We start from the raw sequence: 21,638 nt of genomic DNA, 5'->3' as shown, positions 1-21,638 counted from the left end.
ACATCCTCTGACATTGAGAACCACTGAACTAGAGGACCTGTAAGATCCTTTTGATTTTAATTTTCTAGAATTCTTTTTTTTTTTTTGAGACGGAGTTTCGCTCCTGTTACCCAGGCTGGAGTGCAATGGCGCGATCTCGGCTCACCACAACCTCCGCCTCCTGGGTTCAGGCAATTCTCCTGCCTCAGCCTCCTGAGTAGCTGGGATTACAGGCACGCGCCACCATGCCCAGCTAATTTTTTGTATTTTTAGTAGAGATGGGGTTTCACCAAGTTGACCAGGATGGTCTCGATCCCTTGACCTCGTGATCCACCCGCCTCGGCCTCCCAAAGTGCTGGGATTACAGGCTTGAGCCACCGCGCCCGGCCTCAATTTTCTAGAATTCTATGGTAAGGGAAGAAAAACCTTTTAAGTAGGAAATGAAGGAGACATACTTGAACTTAAGCAAAAATAGGACTGTTGACAAAATTAGAGTACGTTAATTCTATGTTCTCTTCAAAGTCAATAGTGTAGTTAGAGATTCTTGTACAAGTGTACAAAGACTTATGTGCAAACATCTTCATTGTGACATTGTTTATAACAGGAAAAAAAAGCAAAACAGCCTTTTTCATCAGGAGGAGACCAGATAAATCTAACATGACATATCCCAGACATAGAATGCAGCTACTGTGCAACCATTAAAAAACTTTTAAGGCAGGGTGCAGTGGTTCACGCCTGTAATTCCAGCACGTTGGGAGGCCAATGTGGGCAGATCACAAGATCAGGAGTTCCAGACCAGCCTGAGCAGCGTGGTGAAACCCCGACCCTACTGAAGTACAAAAATTAGCCAGGCATGGTGGCGCGTGCCTGTAATCCCAGCTACTCAGGAAGCTGAGGCAGGAGAATCACTTGAACCTAGGAGGCGGAGGTTGCAGTGAGCTGAGATCATGCCAGCCCAGGTGACAGGGCGAGCGAGACTCAATCTCAAAAAAAAAAACAAAACTTTAAATGCAGTCCTCTAGCATATATCCTAGACTTCAAAGCCAGAATAAATTCAGCCATTTCTCATCTCCATCACAACTGCATTGGTCTAAGCTGCCATCATTTCCTTTTTCTTTTTTTTTTTTTGAGACAGAGTTTCACTCTTGTTACCCAGGCTGGAGTGCAATGGCACGATCTTGGCTCACCACAACCTCCGCCTCCTGGGTTCAGGCAATTCTCCTGCCTCAGCCTCCTGAGTAGCTGGGATTACAGGCACGCACCACCATGCCCAGCTAATTTTTGTATTTTTAGTAGAGACGGGGTTTCACCATGTTGACTAGGATGGTCTCGATCTCTTGACCTCGTGATCCACCCACCTCAGCCTCCCAAAGTGCTGGGATTACAGGCTTGAGCCACCACGCCCAACTCATCATTTCTTATTTAGAGCACTGCAGTAGCCTCCTAACCAGTTTCCCTTCTTAGCACAAACTCAGGTGTGGTTCCATGGGTCCACCTTGATTAACAGTGACACTTCTGTTACTCAGGAAATTTCAAGGGTTTAGAAGCTTCCTGGCAGGAGCCAGGGACAAAGACCAGTCAAATTCTTTCTTATATAAGATCATCACATTTAGAAAAAAATCCAGAATCCTTACCATGGCCTGTAAGGCCGAGATGATCTGACCCCCAGCTACATCTCTACTCTCATTTCCTACCATTCCTACCTCATTTCCTTTTCATTTGTTCTTCTCTGCCACGTTGGCCTCCAGTGCTATCCTTAAACACATTAGGCATGCTCAGATATTTTTTGTACAGGCTGTTCTACCTAGGAACTCTTCCCTTAGATAAGCAGTTCTACCTAGGAACTCTTCCCTTAGATTTGCTTCCTTCAAGTCTCTGTTCTGATACTATCTTAGATATCCCTTATTCAATCAAAAAGGGTCTCCTGCTTCCCCTCATTCTTTATCTTCTTGCTTTAGTTTGTTTGTTGCTACTTTTTTTTAGAGATGGCATCTTGCTATACTGCCCAGGCTGCCTCAAACTCCTGGGCTTCAGCAAGTTCTCCCAACTCAGCCTTCTGAATAGCTGGAACTACAATTTTCTGTCTTATTTATTTATTTATTTATTTATTTTTTATTTTTTTGAGGCAGAGTTTCACTCTTCTTGCCCAGGCTGGATTGCAATGGCATAATCTCAGCAACCTCCCCCTCCTGGATTCAAGCCTCAGCCTCCTGGATTCTCCTGCCTCAGCCTCCCAAGTACCTGGGATTATAGGCATGCACCACCACACCCAGCTAATTTTGTATTTTTAGTAGAAACAGTGTTCCTTTTAGTAGAGACAGGGTTTCATTGGTCAGGCTGGTCTCGAACTCATGACCTCATGAGCCACCACCTCAGCCTGCCAAAGTGCAGGGATTACAGGCGTGAGCCACCACACCCTGCTCTATTTTTTGTTTTTTAAATTTTTTTGCCTTATTTGTTTTTATTATTATTCAGTGTAACATAGTTGCCAAATAACAACGTAGCTTAATTTTTTTCATAAATTAGCTTATGAAATACTCTGTATCCGTTTTTATATATGTGAAAGCTTTTTTCTGCTGATAGCCTCATTGCGGAAGCAGAATTAATCCTGTTTTCTTTCTACTTCTTTAAGACTATTTGTTATCCTAGTATTGCATTTATTGTAGTGATTTGAGTCATCTAGGCTTGTCTCTTCCCATTGCCTTCCTCTCCCATCTTGAAAATTTTGTAGCCTTGATTCCTAGCACAGTTCTTTGTATATATTAGAAGGTACTCAGTAAATATTATTTCAATTAAGTTGATATTCCCTCTTTATTAGTCCAATAAAAAATGCTAAATTTGAGAAGGATCTAAGGCTATATAAAGTTTTCTTCTTATTTTTACTAATTTAATAAATAATGTACATTTGTGTCTTAGAAAATATTTGATGCTAGGATAACTATGAAGAAGAATAAAGCCCATTCCCTGTCTTTGAGGGAGGGACTGTTAAAGGAGGAATCGAGGTACTTAAATAAGTCATTTGCTGTACCAAAACATGTACACTGGGACAGAAGTTGCAAGGTGCTTTGGGGGTACAATATAGGAAATGGCTGTGAGGAAGACTTCCCAGAAGAAAACTGTGTATGAAAAAACAAATTGGAAGAATTTGCTAGGCTGAGAGTGGAGTAGAGCATTTCAGTAGAGAAAACTGTAGTCAGAGGCACAGCCATGAAAAATGGGAGAATAGCATACCTTGTGGGAAATGCTTAGAGATGACACTAGAAAGGTTAGTTAGAACAAGAATATAAATAGTCCTGCATGCCATATAAGTGTGTGAACTTTGTCCTGTTAACAGTGGATATTTATCACATATTTAATAACACATTTTTCACTTTAGAAAAATAACTCTTGTGGTAGTAGAGAAAATGGACTGAAAATACAGTGGTTGTAAAAAGCACAATTAAGAATTTAGTGTAGGTCAGGCACGGTGGCTCATGCCTGTAATCCCAGCACTTTGGGAGGCTAAGGCTGGCAGGTCATGAGGTCAGGAGTTTGAGACCAGCCTGACAAACATGGTGAAACCTCGTCACACTAAAAATACAAAAATTGGGGGGGGGGGTGGGGAGGGATAGTCTGGGGAGAAATGCCAAATGTGGGTGAAGGGGGAGAAAGGAAGCAAAACACACTGCCACGTGTGTACCTACGCAACTGTCTTGCATGTTCTGCTCATGTACCTCAAAACCTAAAATGCAATAAAAAATTTAAAAAATACAAAAATTAGCTGGGTGTGGTGGCACGCCTATAATCCCAGCTACTCAGGAAGCTGAGCCAGGAGAATCACTTGCACCCAGGAGGCGGAGGCTGCAGTGAGCTGAGATCATGCCATTGCACTCCAGCCTGGGCAACAGCAACACTCTGTTTCAAAAAAAAAAAAAAGCGGGGGGGGGAACAGGGGAACTAAATTAGAAAAGGTATATTACAGGATGGTTCTGTTCATACTCAAACTATAATTTCGATAATTTTTATTGATTACATAAACCTGTGTTAATTATAATGTATCCTCTGTTATTGAATATTAGACTAAATCTTTTGGTGGAAAAGTAGTTTGTTGGGGCCATATCAGATGTCTAAAATATTATCATCTTTTGAATTAGTTCCAAAGCTGCATTAGTGTTATGTTTATTGTTTCAGATCAGTCTGATATTCATATAATAGTAGGGATTCTTCATAAAATGAGGCTGGGCACAATGGCTCATGTCTGTAATCTTGATACTTTGGGAAGCCAACACAGAAGGATTGATTGAAGCTAGAAGTTCGAGACCAGCCTGGGCAACATAGAGAGACCCTGTCTCTAGAAAAAAATTAAAAATTAGCCTCCCAAAGTGCTGGGCTTGCAGGTGTCAGCCACTGCACCTGGCCACTAATTTCCTTTTGTAAGAAGCCAACATAACATCTTTCACTGGGTGCAGTGGCTCACACCTGTAATCCCAGCACTTTGGGAGGCTGAGGTGGACGGATCACTTGAAAGTCAGGAGTTCAAGACCAGCCTGACCAACATGGTGAAACCCTGTCTCTACCAGAAAACCACACCTGTAGTTCTAGCTACTCAGGAGGCTGAGGTGGGGTAGAGAACCTGAGGTCAAGAGTTCGAAACCAGCCTGGCCAACGTAGTGAAAGCCCATCTCTACTAAAAATACAAAATTAGGCATGGTGGCTCACGCCTATGATCCCAGCACTTTGGGAGGCCAAGGCAGGTGGATCACAAGGTCAAGAGATCGAGACCATCCTGGTCAACATGGTGAAACCCCGTCTCTACTAAAAATACAAAAATTAGCTAAGCATGGTGGCGCATGCCTGTAGGCCCAGCTACTCGGGAATTGCTTGAACCCAGGAGGCAGAGGTTGCAGTGAGCCGAGATCACACCATTGCACTCCAGCTCGGGTAACAAGAGCAAAACTCTGCCTCAAAAAAAAAAAATTAGGCCGGGCGCGGTGGCTCAACCCTGTAATCCCAGCACTTTGGGAGGCCGAGGCGGGTGGATCACGAGGTCAAGATATTGAGACCATCCTGGTCAACATGGTGAAACCCCATCTCTACTAAAGATACAGAAAAATTAGCTGGGCATGGTGGTGTGTGCCTGTAATCCCAGCTACTCGGGAGGCTGAGGCAGGAGAATTGCCTGAACCCAGGAGGCGGAGGTTGCAGTGAGCCGAGATCGTGCCATTGCACTCCAGCCTGGGTAACAAGAGCGAAACTCCTTCTCAAAAAAAAAAAAATTTTTTTAATAAATAAATAAATAATTAGCCAGGCATGGTGGTGCATGCCTACAATCCCAGCTACTTGGGAGGCTGAGGCAGAAGAATTGCTTGAAAGTGAGAGGCAGAGGTTTCAGTGAGCTGAGATCGCCCCATGGCATTTCAGCTTGGGCAACAAGAGAAAAACTCTGTCTCAAAAAAAAAAAAAAAAAAGAAAGAAAAGAATCCGTTATTGAACTGAAGGAGATGGAAGATACTGTGTTTAGTTTTTTAGTTTAGAATAGTGGTTTTCAAAGTGTAGTTCTTGGACCAACAGCATAAGTGTCATTTGGGAACTTATTAGAAATGCAGTTCTTAAGCCCACCCCAGGGCTGCTGAATAAGAATTTGTAGGCCTGGACCTAGCCATGTGAGTTTCAGCATGCCTTCTAGATGATTCTGATATACATGAAAGTTTGATAAACACTGGGCAGAAATTAAGTGGGATACAGACAGGTTCTGTAAAGGCTTTCTGTAGAGCTCTTAGGACTCTATAGAACCACCTGTATGGTAATATGCCATCTTCCAGTAATGGCAAATGGAACTGCCGTCTTCCAGTAATTTGCCAAAATGATGAACACGGAGGGAAAGAGGAAAGGTACCTAATAGATGTTCTCTAGGCCTTTTAGAAAACATGGGGGGGTTGTTCCTTTGGCCATGTATATGCGTATCTATAAGAAAGATGATATTGTCAACTAGGCATGGTAGCTTACGCCTGTAATCCGAGCACTGTGGGAGGCCGAGGCAGTCAGATCACCTGAGGTCAGGAGTTGAAGACCAGCCTGGCCAACATGGTGAAGCCCTGTCTCTACTAAAAATAGAAAAATTAGCTGGGCGTGGCGGCATGTAACTGTAATCCCAGCTACTCGAGAGGATGAAGCAGGAGATTTGCTGGAATCCCGGAGGTGGAGGCTCCAGTGAGCTGAGATTGCACCACTGCACTGCAGCCTGGGTGACAGAGCAAGACTCCATCTCAAAGAGAAAATAAAAAGGAGGATGATATTGTGGACATAATAGAAATGGGTACTGTTCAAAAAAGATTGTCCCCTGAATGTTACCATGGCAAAACTGGAAAGGTATACAGTGTTCCCCAGCATGCTGTTGGCATTGTTGTAAACAAATAAAAGCAAGAGGATTAATGTGCATATTAATCACATTAAGCACTCTCAGAACCAAGACAGCTTCCTGAAATGTGTAAAGGAAAATGATCAGAAAAAGAAAGATGCCAAAGAGAAAGGTACCTGCGTTCAGCAGAAGCACCAGCCTGCTCCACCCCGAGAAGCATGCTTTGTGAGATCCAGTGGGAAGGAGCCTGAGCTGCCGGACTCTATTCCCTATGGATTCATAGCATAATAGGTGTTCTCTGGACTGTTTAAAAAAACAAAAAGAAAAAAAGATCCTTCAGCTGGGTGTGGTGGCTCACACCTATAAACTTAGCACTCTGGGAGACCAAGGCAGAAGGATTGCTTGAGCCAAGGAGTTTAAGACCATCCTGGGCAACATACTGAGACCACATCTATATTTTTGTTTTTTGTTTCAGTTAAAAGACTGCCATTTAGATACTCAGGGTACCATCTATTTTGAGTTCTGGATTCCAGTCTTAGATGACCAACTTCTTTCATCTTTTACTGCCACTTCTACTCTCTTTCTTTTTCCCCCCTCCTCAAAAACACAGAGCTTCAATATCCATAAGATCATCATCATCCTTTTCTTCAACAGCATTTTCTTGTATCCTAGAGATTGCCTTAAAATTAGGAATTGGCTACAAAGTACTATCTTGGAAAGAAAAATAAAATGAATCACCTCTATAGGGTGCTTATGTAACTCTGGAACTACATTTATATTTCCATTAACCACAAAGTCCACATGAGTCATGCTTATTTTTCTGTCTCAGGCTACCAAAATAGAACATGTCCTCTAGAAGAGAACATCAGGGAGTTCTTTCATTTGTACCGTTAGCTGAATAAACATTGGTAGACCTCAAGTTGTGATCTACATTTTTTTTCTGTTTTTCAGTTTTTATGCACAAATATTAAATAATATATTGTTGTTATCTGTATTGTAATTGTTTAAATCAGTTAGTTGCGGTGGCCAAGGCTTACATATATTTTTTCCTAAATTACTAGTTTTTGGTCCCCTGTTGTGTCAGGGAGTCCCCAAAACCACATCCAAATTTGATGATTCGCCAGCCGGACTCACAGGACTCAGCATATGTTTGTACTCACAGGTGAGATTTATCACAGTGAAAGCATACAAGCCAAGATCGGCAAAGGGAAAAGGCGCATGGAGCAAAGTTCAGGAAAAACCAGGTGCATGCCTCCAAAAGTCCTCTCCCAACAAAGTCACACAGAATATGACAATGGGTTGTGACAAAATCTGTGAAATGTCTACCAAAGAAGCTCAGTGCCCAGGTTTTTACTAGGAGCTTGTCATGTAGGCAGCCTCTGCCTGACACATGCCAAAATCACAAATCCAGAAGCAAAGCAGGTGCTGGCCATAAACCATATTGTTTGCACGAACAATTGAGGTGCAGTAAGCCATTCTTAACAGTTCCAGAGAATTGTGTGAACCTTGCCAAGGACCATCTTTGTAAGCAGACCATCAGTCAAGTCTGCTCTGTCTCTTTTCTGCACACCTGTCCTAAATAAATCTGTGTTTGTTCATTCCTCTTTATCTGCTGGTCTTGATGTATGTATGTGTCATAATGTCCTTCTTAGAATATAAACTCTGTGAGGACAGATAGCTTCTATTCTGTAAACTCATTGTCAAACATCAAGATGAGTGCCACTTAACAGTGTGGGCCTCAATAAATCCTTTGCTTTTGCTTGTGTTGTGTGCCCATATTGCCTACTGCATCACTCCCTGTTTAAATGCTGCTCATTCTTCAGTGCCGTGCTCAACTCCCAACTCTGCCAAGAAGCCTCAACTGATTCAACAACCGACTTTGAACTCTCCTTTTTCTTAATTTTCATGCCCCTCAAAAGTCTGCTATTTACTTTAGTACTAGACTTTATACTATTTTCACTTTCCCTCTTATTTCTATGTAGACTTTTCATTCTTAAATTTGTCATTTCCTGTCACAATATAACTCCTTAAAGAACTCTGATTTTTTTCTTTTTTAAACAGCTGTAGTTTTTGGCCAAAATTTTTTTTGATTGATCAATGATGTAAATAACATAGAGAAAAATTAACTGAGTCATTAGGCCTACCATTCTTGTATTTTTAGATATTTAGAGAAGAGCCAGACAAACAAGCTTTCTCTTTAGAAAAAGAGTAATCACATTGATTTGATCAGACAAGATATAATTGCAGAAAGGGTACCTCTCAGTTTTATAGAAATCTCCTGTGGTTTGAACAAGGGTATGTTAGAAACCAAATCAACTACAATGGTACCTTAATTGTTAGCCTCAATTATCTAGGCTACATTATACAGAGTTAAAGACGTCATGTTAAACTAGTTACTTTTTATTGTACCAGATACTATATTTTGCTAAAATTGTTTCCAACCTCCAATTCTGGGAAGCCACCATCAGTATAGACATAGAAATCATTGTGATTAATTATACCCTACTTTTAGTAAACCAAACTGAAAATGTTCTGTAAGTCGTATTTTTGATTGCCCATAGTGCTCTTGGTCCCATTTCCCATGGACAGGTGAAGACATTTCTGTTGTCATTGTTGTCATTCTAGAGGCTTGTGATTTAAAGTTGACCTCATTCAGCAGAGGATTTAGAACAAAAGATTATAAATTAGAAGTGCTAGCATGTTTTTCTCTGTTAACATATTTGTGGTCTACTCATTTATCTCTTCTAATCTCTCCTACTAGTCTTGGCTAACAGCTTATACCATGTAATACTAAGTTTAACTCCAGGGTCCACACAAATGGCTATTGCTGCCATTCGACATGAATAAATCCTCTTTTGTCACCAATCTTTTCAGGTTTAAAGAAGTGAACAAACGAAGACCCCGAAGTTTACTGGAGAAACTGCGTTGGGTGACGCTAGGCTACCATTATAACTGGGACAGTAAGGTATTCAGATTTTCTTAATTCTTTGGTTTTCTGTTTATAGACTTCTTCCTGGCCACACTTAAGGTATCAAGATTATGTATTTGTGGGACGATCCCTTTCTTTTATTTCCTTTAAAAAAATCTCTACTGAGCCAGGGGCCATAGCTTACACCTATAATCCCAGCACTTTGGGATGCTGAGATGGGTGGATCGCTTAAGGTCAGGAGTTCAAGAACAGCCTGGGCAACAGGGCGCAACCCCATCTCTACAAAAAATAGAAAGTTTACCAGGCATGGTGGTGCACGCCTGCAGTCCCAGCTACTCAAGAGGCTGAGGTAAGAGGATTACTTGGACCCAGGAGGTGAAGGTTGCAGTAAGCCAAGATCGCACCACTGCACTCCAGCCTGGGTGACAGAGCATGACTTTGTCTCAAAAAAGGAGAAAAAAATCTCTCTTCAGGTATATCAAGAGAATGAATTTTATTATATCAGAAGTTATCAGTGCTTTCTCACAGTAGGTTCCAGGAATATTGAACTGTTTTCAAGAGCAGTTCTGCCATCTTTATTTCCATTATTGGTGAGAGTTTATTGAGCATATATTTTTCTTTCTTTTTTTTTCTTTTTAATTTTGTTATGCAACAAAAGCCACATTCAGGAGCATTTATTTTTCTTTTTTGAGACAGAGTCTCACACTGTTGCCCAGGCTGGAGTGCAATGGCCCGATCTCAGCTCACTGCAACCTCCGCCTCCTGGATTTCAGCGATTCTCCTGCCTCAGCGTCCCAAGTAGCTAGGACTACAGGCAAGCACTACCACCCCCAACTAATTTTTATATTTAGTAGAGATGAGATTTCACCATATTGGCCAGGCTGGTCTCAGACTCCTGACCTCATGATCTACCCGTCTTGACCTCCCAGAGTGCTAGGATTATAGGCGTGAGCCACCATGCCCAACTGAGCATTTATTTTTCTACATAATATCTGCCTGGTGTAAAAAAAGCTCCATATATTTCAATCCTTCTAATTTATCAACTCACAGAAGAACTTTTAATATCTGGATATTGATCACACGCAATGGCTCACACCCGTAATCCCAGCATTTTGGGAGGCCAAGACACTAAGATCACTTGAGCTCAGGAGTTCCAGACCAGCCTGGGGCATCATAGAAAAACCCCATCTCTATAAAAAATAGAAAAATTAGCCAGGTGTGGTGGTGCATGCCTGTGGTTCCAGCTCCTCAGGAGGCTGGGGAGGGAGGATCACTTGAGCCTGGGAGGCGGAGATTACAGTGAGCCAAGATCGTACCACTGCATTCCAGCTGGGTGACAGAGCAAGACCCTGTCTCAAAAAAAAAAAAAAGAAATATGGATACCTTTGCCTGCTATATAATGTCTAGGAAGGAAGGAGGTGTGAAAGAATTTCATGCAGTTGGGACAGTTTCATGTTTTCTTGAGATACGATTTCAATTTCTTCTTTCCTGCCATCTGTGCTTTAAAAATGCTTTGTCACTAGTAGTGCAGTGCCTCTTGTCTCAACTAGACTTTTGCCACCAAGTGGATATACTGATTCTAAGAATAAAATGAATAAAACATATTGGTATACACAATTTTCTTTGCCTGCTAACCAGTTACTTGTCTTTGTCTTTCTTTCTCTTTCTTTCTTTTTTTTTTTTGTTTTTGTAATGGTCTTACACTGTCACCTAGGCTGGAGTGCAGTGGTACAATCACTGTAGCCTCATCCTCCCCAGACTAAGGTGATCCTCACACCTCAGCCTCCCACTAACCAGTTACTTTCTAAAAAGCTTCACTGTTTCAGCCAACCCAACTTATTAACAGCTATGTCAGCTGCTCCAAATAATAACAGATTTGCTTAAAATATATATATGTGATATAATTCTTATTTTCAGCGATACAGAGTCAGTAGGAAACTAGGTATTTGTGTTTGGGGAAATGCCATGTGATATTCTTTGGATTAGATAGCCTGGGTTGGAATCTTTCCTCCAGTAATGATAGTGCCTACCTCATAAGGCAGTTGTGAAAATTAAGTGTGATCAGTGCCTGTAAAGTGATTTCAGCGGTGCCTGGCTATTCTAAGCAGCTAAATGCAATAGCACAATAAATGTTAGCTTTTTTTTTTGGCGATAATATTTTTATTGTTGATATTGTTATTTCCAAAGACCTGAAAGTTAACCTCATTGACTAAGAAAAATAGGGAATGGCCGGGCGCGGTGGCTCACGCCTGTAATCCCAGCACTTTGTAAGGCTGAGGCGGGCAGATCCGAAGTCAAGAGATCAAGATCATCCTGGCCAACATGGTGAAACCCCATCCTTTTAAAAAAAATAATTTTTAAAAAATTACCAAAAACTGTCAGTGAGTAGTCGAAGAAAAGTCAATGAGAATTTTAAAAGAACAGTAGTGAGTAATGCAGAGACAGTCTGTTTGGACAGGGTTGAAAGCCCAAAAGGGTGATTATTTCTGTATAGCAAAGGCTATCTGGAGCTAGAATGACAGCCCTGAGTGGTTGATTATCTGAAGGACTAAAGCTTAAAATGATAGAGAAAACCTTAAGGTTCTCTAACCACACTTTGAGTTTTCAAAAATTAAATAAGAACTCTTATTTGCAGTTCAGTGAAAAGAGAAAAAATAAAAAACAGAAAAGTTCCAACCGAAGAGACCAGGCCATTCATCAAAAGTCTTCCTTAACACCTGAAGCTAAAGGTCACTTCTGGCCAAAGTAAATACTTTCTGTCCAGACCTGTGACTCTGCTGCTCTAGCTCGAATACATCCAGACACTACTGGAGGTATGATACAAAAGCGGATTTTCTGATCAGATTTGAGGTTAATTTAGCAAAGAATGAAGTGAGAGCATGGCCGGGCGCAGTGTCCCATGCCTAATCCCAGAACTTTCAGAGGCCGAGGCAGGCAGATCGCAAGGTCAGGAGTCCAAGACCAGCCTGGCCAATATGGGGAAACCCCGTCTCTACTAAAAATGCAAAAATTAGCCAGGCGTGGTGGCATGCACCTGTAGTCCCAGCTACTCAGGAGGCTGAGGCAGGAGAATCGCTTGAACCAGGGAGGCAGAGGTTGCAGTGAACTGAGATCATGCCAGTGCACTCCAGCCTGAGCAGCAGTGAGACTGTCTGAAAAAAAAAAAAAAAAAGAAAGAGCAGAGGAGCATCGAGACAAAGAGTCTGTCAGGTACACATAGCCCAAATAGCCCTCATACTTATTCATATAAGAAACTGTAAGTGAAAGTCTTAATCATAACTGTAGCCATGTCACTCATGCAAAAAAGTTTTATAGGGAGTATTATGGCCAGGACAGGCGTAATGGCTCATACCTGTAATCCCAGCACTTTGGGAGGCTGAGAGGTGTAGGTCACTTGAGGTGTCAGGAGTTCGAGACCACCCTGGCCAACATGGTGAAACCCTGTTCCTACTAAAAATACAAAAATTAGCCAGTCATGGTGGTGAGTGCCTGTAATCCCAGCCAGGACGCTGAGGTGGGAGAATTGCTTGAACCCGGGAGGCAGAGGTTGCAGTGAGCCGAGATTGTGCCACTGCACTCCAGCCTGGGTGACAGAACCAGACTCAGTCTCAAAAAGAGTATTATGGCCTTCGATATTTTTTTTTTTAAGTAGAAAAAGATACTTGTGATCCTTAGGTGTTAAAAACAGAGGCAATTCACGGAAGGAAGTTCAGGAAATTACTTCCAATTTAAAGGCCTGCCTTGGCCATGCTATAAGCGAGAGGTAATTCTGATTTTGTGTGTGTGCGTGTGTGTGTGTGTGTGTGTGTGATGGAGTTTTGCTCTTGTTGCCCAGGCTGGAGTGCAGTGGCACAATCTCAGCTCACCGAAACCTCTGCCTCCGAGGTTTAAATGTTTCTCCTGTCAGCCTCCTGAGTAGCTGGGATTACAGGCATGCACCACCATGCCCGGCTAATTTTGTGTTTTTAGTAGAGACAGTGTTTCTCCATGTTGGTCAGGCTGGTCTCGAACTCCTGACCTCAGATGATCCACTGCCCGCCTCAGCCTCCCAAAGTGCTAGGATTACAGGTGTGAGCCACCGTGCCTAGCCTGAGGTTTTGTACATGTCATCCCATCAGATTGACCAGTCAAATTGGCACTACTCTGTGTTGCAAGCTGAGAGTCCAAAACTGGCTATAGTATTTGAGTTGCCTTTTTATAAATTAACTTTTTAGTTTAGTTTAGTTTTAGATTTGCAAAAAAGTTGCGAAGATACTACAGAGAAATCCCATGCCCTCCTCCCATTATTAACGTCTTACCTTGATTGGTACCTTTGTCTCAAGTAGTTAACCAAAGTAATATATTACTATAATAATAGCATTTGTATGTCATTTAGATTTCCTTAGTTTCAAATTATCTTTTTTTTTAATATCTAATTATCTGATATCCAGGATCTTACCCAGGATACTACATTATATTTAGTCATTGTGTTTTCTTGGGCACCTCATGGCAGTGACGGTTTTGAGTTGCCTTTTTACCCTAACAGAACTATCTTGTTACAGAAAGTATACTAACTACAGGGGGGTGGAGTAATTGCTTCATGTATAGTCTCAATACAGTATATAGCACAGTGCCTGTTATATAACAGGTGCTTGGGTTTTTGAATGATTTATTATTAAATAATTGGATACTTCAAGAATGGATGGATAGGCCAGGCATGGTGGCTCGTGTTTGTAATCACAATGCTTTGGGAGACTGAGGCAGGAGGATTGTTTGAGACCAATCTAGACAACATATTAAGACCTTGTCTCTGCCAAAAAAAAAAAAAAATTTAGCCAGGCATGGTGGCATGTACCTGTGGTCCTACCTACTTGGGAACTGAGTTAGGAGGATCACTTGAGCCCTAGAAGTCTAGGCTGCAGTGAGCCATGATCACAACACTGGGCAACAGAATGAGACCCTGTCTTTAAAAAAAGAAAAAGATGAGCCGGGCGGTGTGGCTCACACCTGTAATCCCAACACTTTGGGAGGCTGAGGTGGGCAGATCACCTGAGGTCAGGAGCTCAAGACAAGCCTGGCCAACATGGTGAAACCCCATCTCTACTAAAAATACAAAAAAGTGGCTGGGCGTGGTGGTGCATGGCTATAATCTCAGCTACTCAGGAGGCTGAGGCAGGAGAATCGCTTGAACCCAGGATGTGGAGGTTGTGGTGAGCCAAGATCTTACCCATTGCACTCCAGCCTGGGGGACAAGAGTGAAATTCCATTTAAAAAAAAAAAAAAGGTGGATAGTTAAGGCTGTGTTAATATGTTAGATTATTTTTAAGTGATAATTAATCTTATGCCACAGTTTCCTGTATTCCTGAGATCATTGTGTATTTTTTTATTCTCTCTACATTTACCAAAGAAATACTCAGCAGATCATTATACACCTTTCCCTTCTGACCTGGCTTTCCTCTCAGAGCAAGTAGCCGCTGCCTGTGGGTTTCAGGGTTTCCGAGCCGAAGCGGGTATCCTGAATTACTACCGCCTGGACTCCACACTGGGAATCCACGTAGACAGATCTGAACTAGATCACTCCAAACCCTTGCTGTCATTCAGGTGAGTTAGTTCCAGGGGTTTGGGATTACTTTTTATCATGTAATTCTTTTTTCTAAGGCATTTTAACCTAAAATAAATACAGATATTTAACTTTAAAAAAAATGGTTAGACTAAATCTTTCACTTCTGGGAATTTTAACAAATTATAGTTACTATTTCTGTTTAAGACACATGAAGCCTACCTTTTATCATGAGAGGTATTGTCAGTGCTCTGTGGAATAGACAAGTGGAAGGCCAGAAAAGCAAAGTGCTTTGCTTTTGGAAAAAGTGCTTTGCTTATTCCTTTGGAATAGAACAGCAAAATATAGAGCAAAGCACAAAAGCCTGAGTAGTTTGCTCTCCTTGTCTCCCTAAAAGTAAGTTTAAATTTGTGCCAAGTGGCCAGGCGCGGTGGCTCACACCTGTAATCCTAGCACTTTGGGAGGCTGAGGTGGGTGGATCACCTGAGGTCAGGAGTTCAAGACCAGCCTGGCCATCATGGTGAAACCCCATCTTTTAAAATAAATAAATAAATTTGTGCCAAGTTTTGCACCTGTATCTCAGCAAAGTGCCTTTTATTAATTGCTTTGTAGTGAGGAATGATAAACATAGTAAAGAACTCATGATTTTATTGAACAACTGAGAGATGCATCAATAGCTCATGCCTATAATCCCAGCACTTTGGGAGGCTGAGGCAGGTGGATCACTTGAGGTCAGGAGTTTGAGATTAGCCTGGCCAACATGGTAAAACCCCATCTTTACTAAAATACAAAAATTAATCAGGCATGGTGGCACACACCTGTAATCCCAGTTACTCTGGAGACTAAGGCATGAACCCAGGAGACAGGTTGCAGTGAGCCAAGATCGCACCACTGCACTCTAGCCCGAGTGACGGAGTAAGACTATCTAAAAAGAAAATTAATAAAACCTAAATGGATAATGTTAAAGCTGAGTTCTCCATTTGCTTATTTAACTGCATCAAATTTTATTTTGCAGCAGTTCTGTGGGCTGTCATAAGTATAGGTAGAAGGTCATGAATTGGTCACTCATAGACACAAGCCAGAAGAGAAGAATCTTAGCACTGTTTAAAAAGGAGGCTTTGGGAGCAATAAATGTCAAGCTGAAATTAGAAAATAACACAGTTGGCAGTAACTTTCCCAATCATGGTTAATAAACAGAACTTACTGTTGTGTGTTTTGTTGTTTTTACTTAATTTTTGTAGCTTTGGACAGTCTGCCATCTTTCTCCTGGGTGGTCTCCAAAGGGATGAAGCCCCCACGGCCATGTTTATGCACAGTGGTGACATCATGATAATGTCGGGTTTCAGCCGCCTGTTGAACCACGCCGTCCCTCGTGTCCTTCCAAATCCGGAGGGGGAAGGCCTGCCTCACTGCCTAGAGGCACCTCTCCCTGCTGTGCTCCCCAGAGATTCAATGATAGAGCCCTGTTCTGTGGAGGACTGGCAGGTGTGTGCCAGCTACTTGAAGACTGCTCGTGTTAACATTACTGTTCGACAGGTGCTGGCCACAGACCAGAATTTCCCTTTAGAACCCACTGAGGATAAAAAAAGAGACATCACTACAGAAAGCTTCCGCCATCTGGATGACCAGCATACCCAAGTAAAACGGGCCAGGATAAACCCTGACAGCTGAGACTTGGAGATCCCATCCTTTTACTCAGGCACCTGCTTGCCATAAATGACCATGTTGTTATGTATTGCCATGAACTTCAGCACCCAGACAAGCCAAAAACAGAGACAGGGAAGAACTCATCGTTGATCACACTGTTGCCTTGGAACCCGTGCAGAAGTAAACGCATTAGCCACTTTGCTCAGAGAAGTGTTTGACATGATCTGATCCTAGTTACATGTTGCCTCTAATGTACGTTGAGAAATCAGTCCAAGGAGACATGTTCTTCCACAACAGCCTTCTCAGCCTCTGCCATTTCCCTTGAGGGAGGTAGAAGTGAGTTTCCTTGTACCTCAGATTTTATTAATGAGAAATAGAGCACCCCTCCCTCCACTGCATCTGGTAATTTATGGTAAAATTGTGGTTCCATGAACCATATTAGTCTCATCTTCTTAACTCCCTCAGTCAAATTCTTTGATCTCTTCGATCTTCTCTGGCTCCCACAGAAGAATCCTTTATACTTGAGAACAATGGAACTGGAAAATCTTGTCTCTTAGAAAAGAAGCTAATCACAACTATCTCTCTTGCCTAAAAAATATATGTAAACCCAGGGAAAGAGGAATTTAGTTTTTTCACTTTTCATTTCGGTCTCCAAACTCCCTGTTGTATTTTTAATGCAATTTTAATTGTCGGAATAAAAAAGTCCCAAGGGGCTTTTGTCACTGTTTTCTCCATGAATAAACTCACTTGATTTTAAATTAAAGATCTGTATCGGTCTTTGAGGTTTAGTCTCTCTGGGATTAAGGTTTTTTTCCTGTTTTTCCTTGCTGTATTGTTCATGCTATGGACGCCCTCTAGCTGTTTCTGCCCTACACCATCCTGATCTGCCCTAAGTATTCCTTGTGGCTGTCTCACAGGAGACAGAACATTTCTTGATATTCCAGTCACTGCTATCTTGTCTGAGGGCGGACAGCTTGGAAAATGTAGGAAACACCAAGTTTTCAACAATTTGATTCACTATGTTGTGGGCCAGGTTACTTTACATTTCTCTGGACCTTGGTTTTCTCATTTATAAAATGAAGATACTGTTGACTAGCATCTTCCTAAAGGGATATTGGTATTTAAAAGAGAACTAAGTGTCCCTTTCTAGAAACATGATGTGCCAGAATTGTTTTATTATGGGTTCTTAACATCCTAACTTGCTTGTGTGGAGGGCTGGCTGGAAGCCACTTGGGAACCTATTGTTTGCAGTGTGTGTTATTAAATTTACATGTCTGTTCTGTCCTGTTCTGCCCCTTTGTAAAATTACTGGTATTGAATATTGAGTTCATATGGTAGTGGCAGGGTTTTTTAAGAAATAAAAATTAATACGGATTTATCTCTTATGTGTAAGCTAGGTTTTTTGTTGTTTTTTGTTTGTTTGTTTGTTTTGAGACAGAGTTTTACTCTTTTTGCCCAGGCTGGAGTGCAATGGCACAATCTCAGCTCATTGCAGCCTCCATCTCCTGGGTTCAAGTGATTCTCCTGCCTCGGCCTCCCGAGTAGCTGGGATTACAGGCATGTGCCACCATACCCAGTTAATTTTGTATTTTTAGTAGAGACAGGGTTTCACCATGTTGGTCAGGCTGGTCTTGAACTCCCAACCTCAGGTGATCTGCCCACCTCAGCCTCCCAAAGTGCTGGGATTACAGGCGTGAGCCATCACATCTGGCCTAGGTTCTAAAATTAATACATAATGGGAAATCTTTATATAATTAAAAAACACCACTGGGTAAGATTACCACTGTTAACTTTAAATTTTCCACAATGTATGTTAAATGTGACCTATCAGAAACCAACACAATGTCATTTAGTAAATCCAACAGAGACAGTTTGACATTAAGACAGATTATTCTTTAAGTTGTGTGTCAGATAAAGGCATTGGTTTGTGTATAGCAACCATGTTGTACAAAAAACACATACCCAAATTGTAGATTTACATTCCATGAAGTGAGACGTTTATGCTATGAGAAACAGGTAGAAACAGGCCAGCCAAAAGAATAGCAGATTCCTGCTCCTGAGATGGTGAAGAGATTATTAGTACAGTTAAATATTCTTGCTCTCTCTACCTCACCCCATCTCTCCTCCCTGTAGCCCTCCCCACTTTCTCTGGCTCTCTCTCTAATTTGTATTTATTTTTATGAGGCACATAGAGTTGAAGATGTCTATAATGCAAATCTACTTACAGTCCCTGGCAGTAAACAGAAAATTATATAGTCTAGTAAAAAGGAAAATTTTTTTTCCTACTTTTACATGAGCGTGATCACCTAGGTTTAATTGTCTAAAATACATTTTCTAAGTTAGAGGTCAGCAAACTATGACCCACCTCCCATTTTACTGCCCATGGGCTAAGAATAGTTTTTACATTTCTGTATTGTGGAGAAATCAAAAGGGTATTTTGTGTCACATGAAAATCATAACATTTAAATTTCGATGCCCATAAATTTTATTGGAACAGCTGCATTTGTTGATTTCGATATCTGAGACTCTTCATGCTGTAATAGCAGAGCTGAGTAGTTTCGACAGAGATGTATAGCCTACAGAGCCTAAAAGACAAAATCTAGCCCTTTATGGAAAAAGGCTCTGGGCACCTAGAAAAGAACCTGAAGCCAAGAAATGAGACCAAAGGAAAGATTTTTCTTCTCCACCTCTCTTGAGACAGGGTCTCACTCTGACACCCAGGATGTGGTACAGTGGCACAGTCACAGCTCACTGTAGTCTTGACCTCCTGGGCTCAAACAGCCCTCCCACTTCAGCCTCATGAGTAGCTGGGACTACAGCTGAGTACCACCGTGCTGACTAATTTTTAAATATTTTGTAGAGACAGTATTTCATTGTTGCCCAGGCCAGTCTTGGACCCTTGGGCTTAAGGGATCCTCCGGCCTTGGCAGACCAAAGTGCTGGAATTACAGGCGTATGCCATCCCACAGCTGGCCCTTTTTTTTTTTTTTTTTTGAAGACTCTCACTCAGTCACCCAGGCTGGAGTACAGTGGTGTGATCATGGCTCACTGCAACCTCTGCCTCCCGAGCACAAGCAATCTTCCCACCTCAGCCTCCTGAGTATCTGGGACTACAGGTGTTCACCACCACACCCAGCTAATTTTTGTATTTTTTTGTAGAGACAGGGTTTTGCTACATTGCCCCATCTCTACTAAAAATAAAAAATGAGCCGGGCACGGTGGTGGGCGCCTGTAATCCCAGCTACTTGGAAGGCTGAGGCAGGAGAATCACTTAAATCCGGGTGGCAAGGGTTGCAGTGAACTCAGGCTAGTCTCAGCTCCTGGACTGAGCAATCCACCTGCCTCAGCCTCCCAACATGCTGGGATTACAGGCATGAGCTATTTACTGTGCCAGGCCTTATTATTTTATACTAAAGGAAGACAAAATGTTAGATATGATCTAGGATGTATATAAACTGTCAGGAGTGGCCAGGCACAGTGGCTCATGCCTGTAATCCCAGCACTTTGGGAGGCTCAGACAGGAGGATCACTTGAGCCCAGAAGTTCAAGGTTATGGTGAATTACAATTGTGCTACTGCACTTCAGCCTGGGCAACAGCAGAAACCTGTCTCTAAAAACAAAACGGCTGGCTGCAGTGGCTCACACCTGTAATCCCTGCACTTTGGGAGGCCGAGGCAGACGGATCACAAGGTCAGGAGTTCGAGACCAGCCTGACCAACATGGCGAAACCCAGTCTCTACTAAAAATACAAAATCGGGCGTGGTGGCTCACGCCTGTAATCACAGCACTTTGAGAGGCCAAGGCAGGCGGATCAAGAGGTCAGGAGCTCCAAGCCAGTCTAACCAACATGGTAAAACCCTATCTCTACTAAAAAAAAAAAAATACAAAAGTTAGCTGGGCGTGGTGGCACACGCCTGTAGTCCCAGCTACTCGGGAGACTGAGGCAGGAGAATTGCTTGAGCCCAGGAGGTGGAGGTTGCAGTGAGCCAAGATTGTGCCACGGCCCTCCAGCCTGGCGCCTGGTGAGGGAATAAGACTCAAAAAAAAAAAAAAAACAGCCGGGTGTGGCTAATTTGAACCCGGGTAGTGAAGGTTGCAGTGAGCCAAGATCGTGCCATTGCACTCCAGCCTGGGCAACACGAGCAAGACTCCATCTCCAAAAAAAAAAGAAGCCACCCTTATCTTGTTTTTGTATATCCTAAACTCAGGTACATTGCCATTCTCAGAAACCTCCATGAAAATAAGGGGCTTTGGTTGCTAAGGCAATAGACAGTCAACCTGAAGGCTGAACCACTTGTGAGGGCAATAGTCCTCCTCGGAAAAAGATTACTGTATTCTTCTAAGGACACAGCTGGGCAGATAGCATTGATAGCCACAGGGCCCTACAGTGTATTATTTCTGTTATCTCTGTGGCGATGGCAAAAGGGAGGAATGGTGGAATCTCTGCTGTTCTTGGCACACTGAGGGGTGTTTGTGCACATGTACTCTGTGTATTCCCTTTTCTTGTTAGGTATTAATTGTCCTGTCCCCCAGTGTGAGCGTAGGCCTACACACATGGCCACCAGTGGCTTCTGCTTCCTTCTGCTCTCTTCCACAATAATCAAGCACTTCCTGAGAGCCACTGGATACTGGACCTGCAGGCTTTGCATCTTCATTTTTAACAGGTGCTCAGCAGAAGGGCTCTGAGCTCAACCACAGGGAAAGAGTGAACAAACTGTATATCTGGTTATGGAAAAATTTTCTCTGTGTTTGAAGACAGTGATCCTACCTCTGTGTTATTAACCAACTCCTCTTGCCTTTGGAAGGTCACATAGTGTAAGAACTGCCTAAGGGAGTGAAATAAACCAGTATTGCTGCTGTCAGTTAAGTATCAAGCCCTTATTATCCATCCAGCAACTACTGAGCGTCTATGAAGTGAGTCGCTGTGCTAGGTGAATGTGACGGGCATCGTTTCTGCCCTCAGGTCCTTCTATGAGTGGAGAAAACATGTAAGCAGGGTTGCCATAAAAGTATGGTGCCATGGGCCAAGTACAAGGTGCAGTGGGAGGGGCATTTAACCCAGAAATGGCAAGGACAGCCTTCCTGTAGGAATTGACATAAAAGCGGACAAAGGAGCTAGACTTAGCTACACCCTCCGATTTGCCTAAGGGCCGTTTGTTATCTCCTCTGTTGTTTCATTGGTCTTGTGGGAATAAGAGCGTTTGGAA

General features: G+C 42.4%; 1 protein-coding gene across 1 annotated transcript in view; it reads left to right on the top strand.

Annotated features, from left to right (window-relative positions):
* The window catches only part of ALKBH1 (alkB homolog 1, histone H2A dioxygenase), a 32,585-nt gene extending 14,765 nt beyond the window's left edge, over window positions 1-17,820 (top strand). The window contains exons 4-6 of the mRNA XM_002754159.6: window positions 9,191-9,281; window positions 14,632-14,825; window positions 16,026-17,820. Of these exons, the coding sequence (XP_002754205.1) occupies window positions 9,191-9,281; window positions 14,632-14,825; window positions 16,026-16,455 (715 nt within the window). The 3' untranslated portion in view covers window positions 16,456-17,820. The remainder of the gene's footprint in view (window positions 1-9,190; window positions 9,282-14,631; window positions 14,826-16,025) is intronic.
* The last annotated feature ends 3,818 nt before the right edge of the window (window positions 17,821-21,638 follow it).

The sequence above is a fragment of the Callithrix jacchus genome, chromosome 8 (genome assembly GCF_049354715.1).
Source record: "Callithrix jacchus isolate 240 chromosome 8, calJac240_pri, whole genome shotgun sequence".
NCBI classification, from domain to species: Eukaryota; Metazoa; Chordata; class Mammalia; order Primates; family Cebidae; genus Callithrix; species Callithrix jacchus.
Note: the sequence above shows the minus strand (reverse complement) of the source record. Positions and strands in the feature narration are given on the sequence as shown.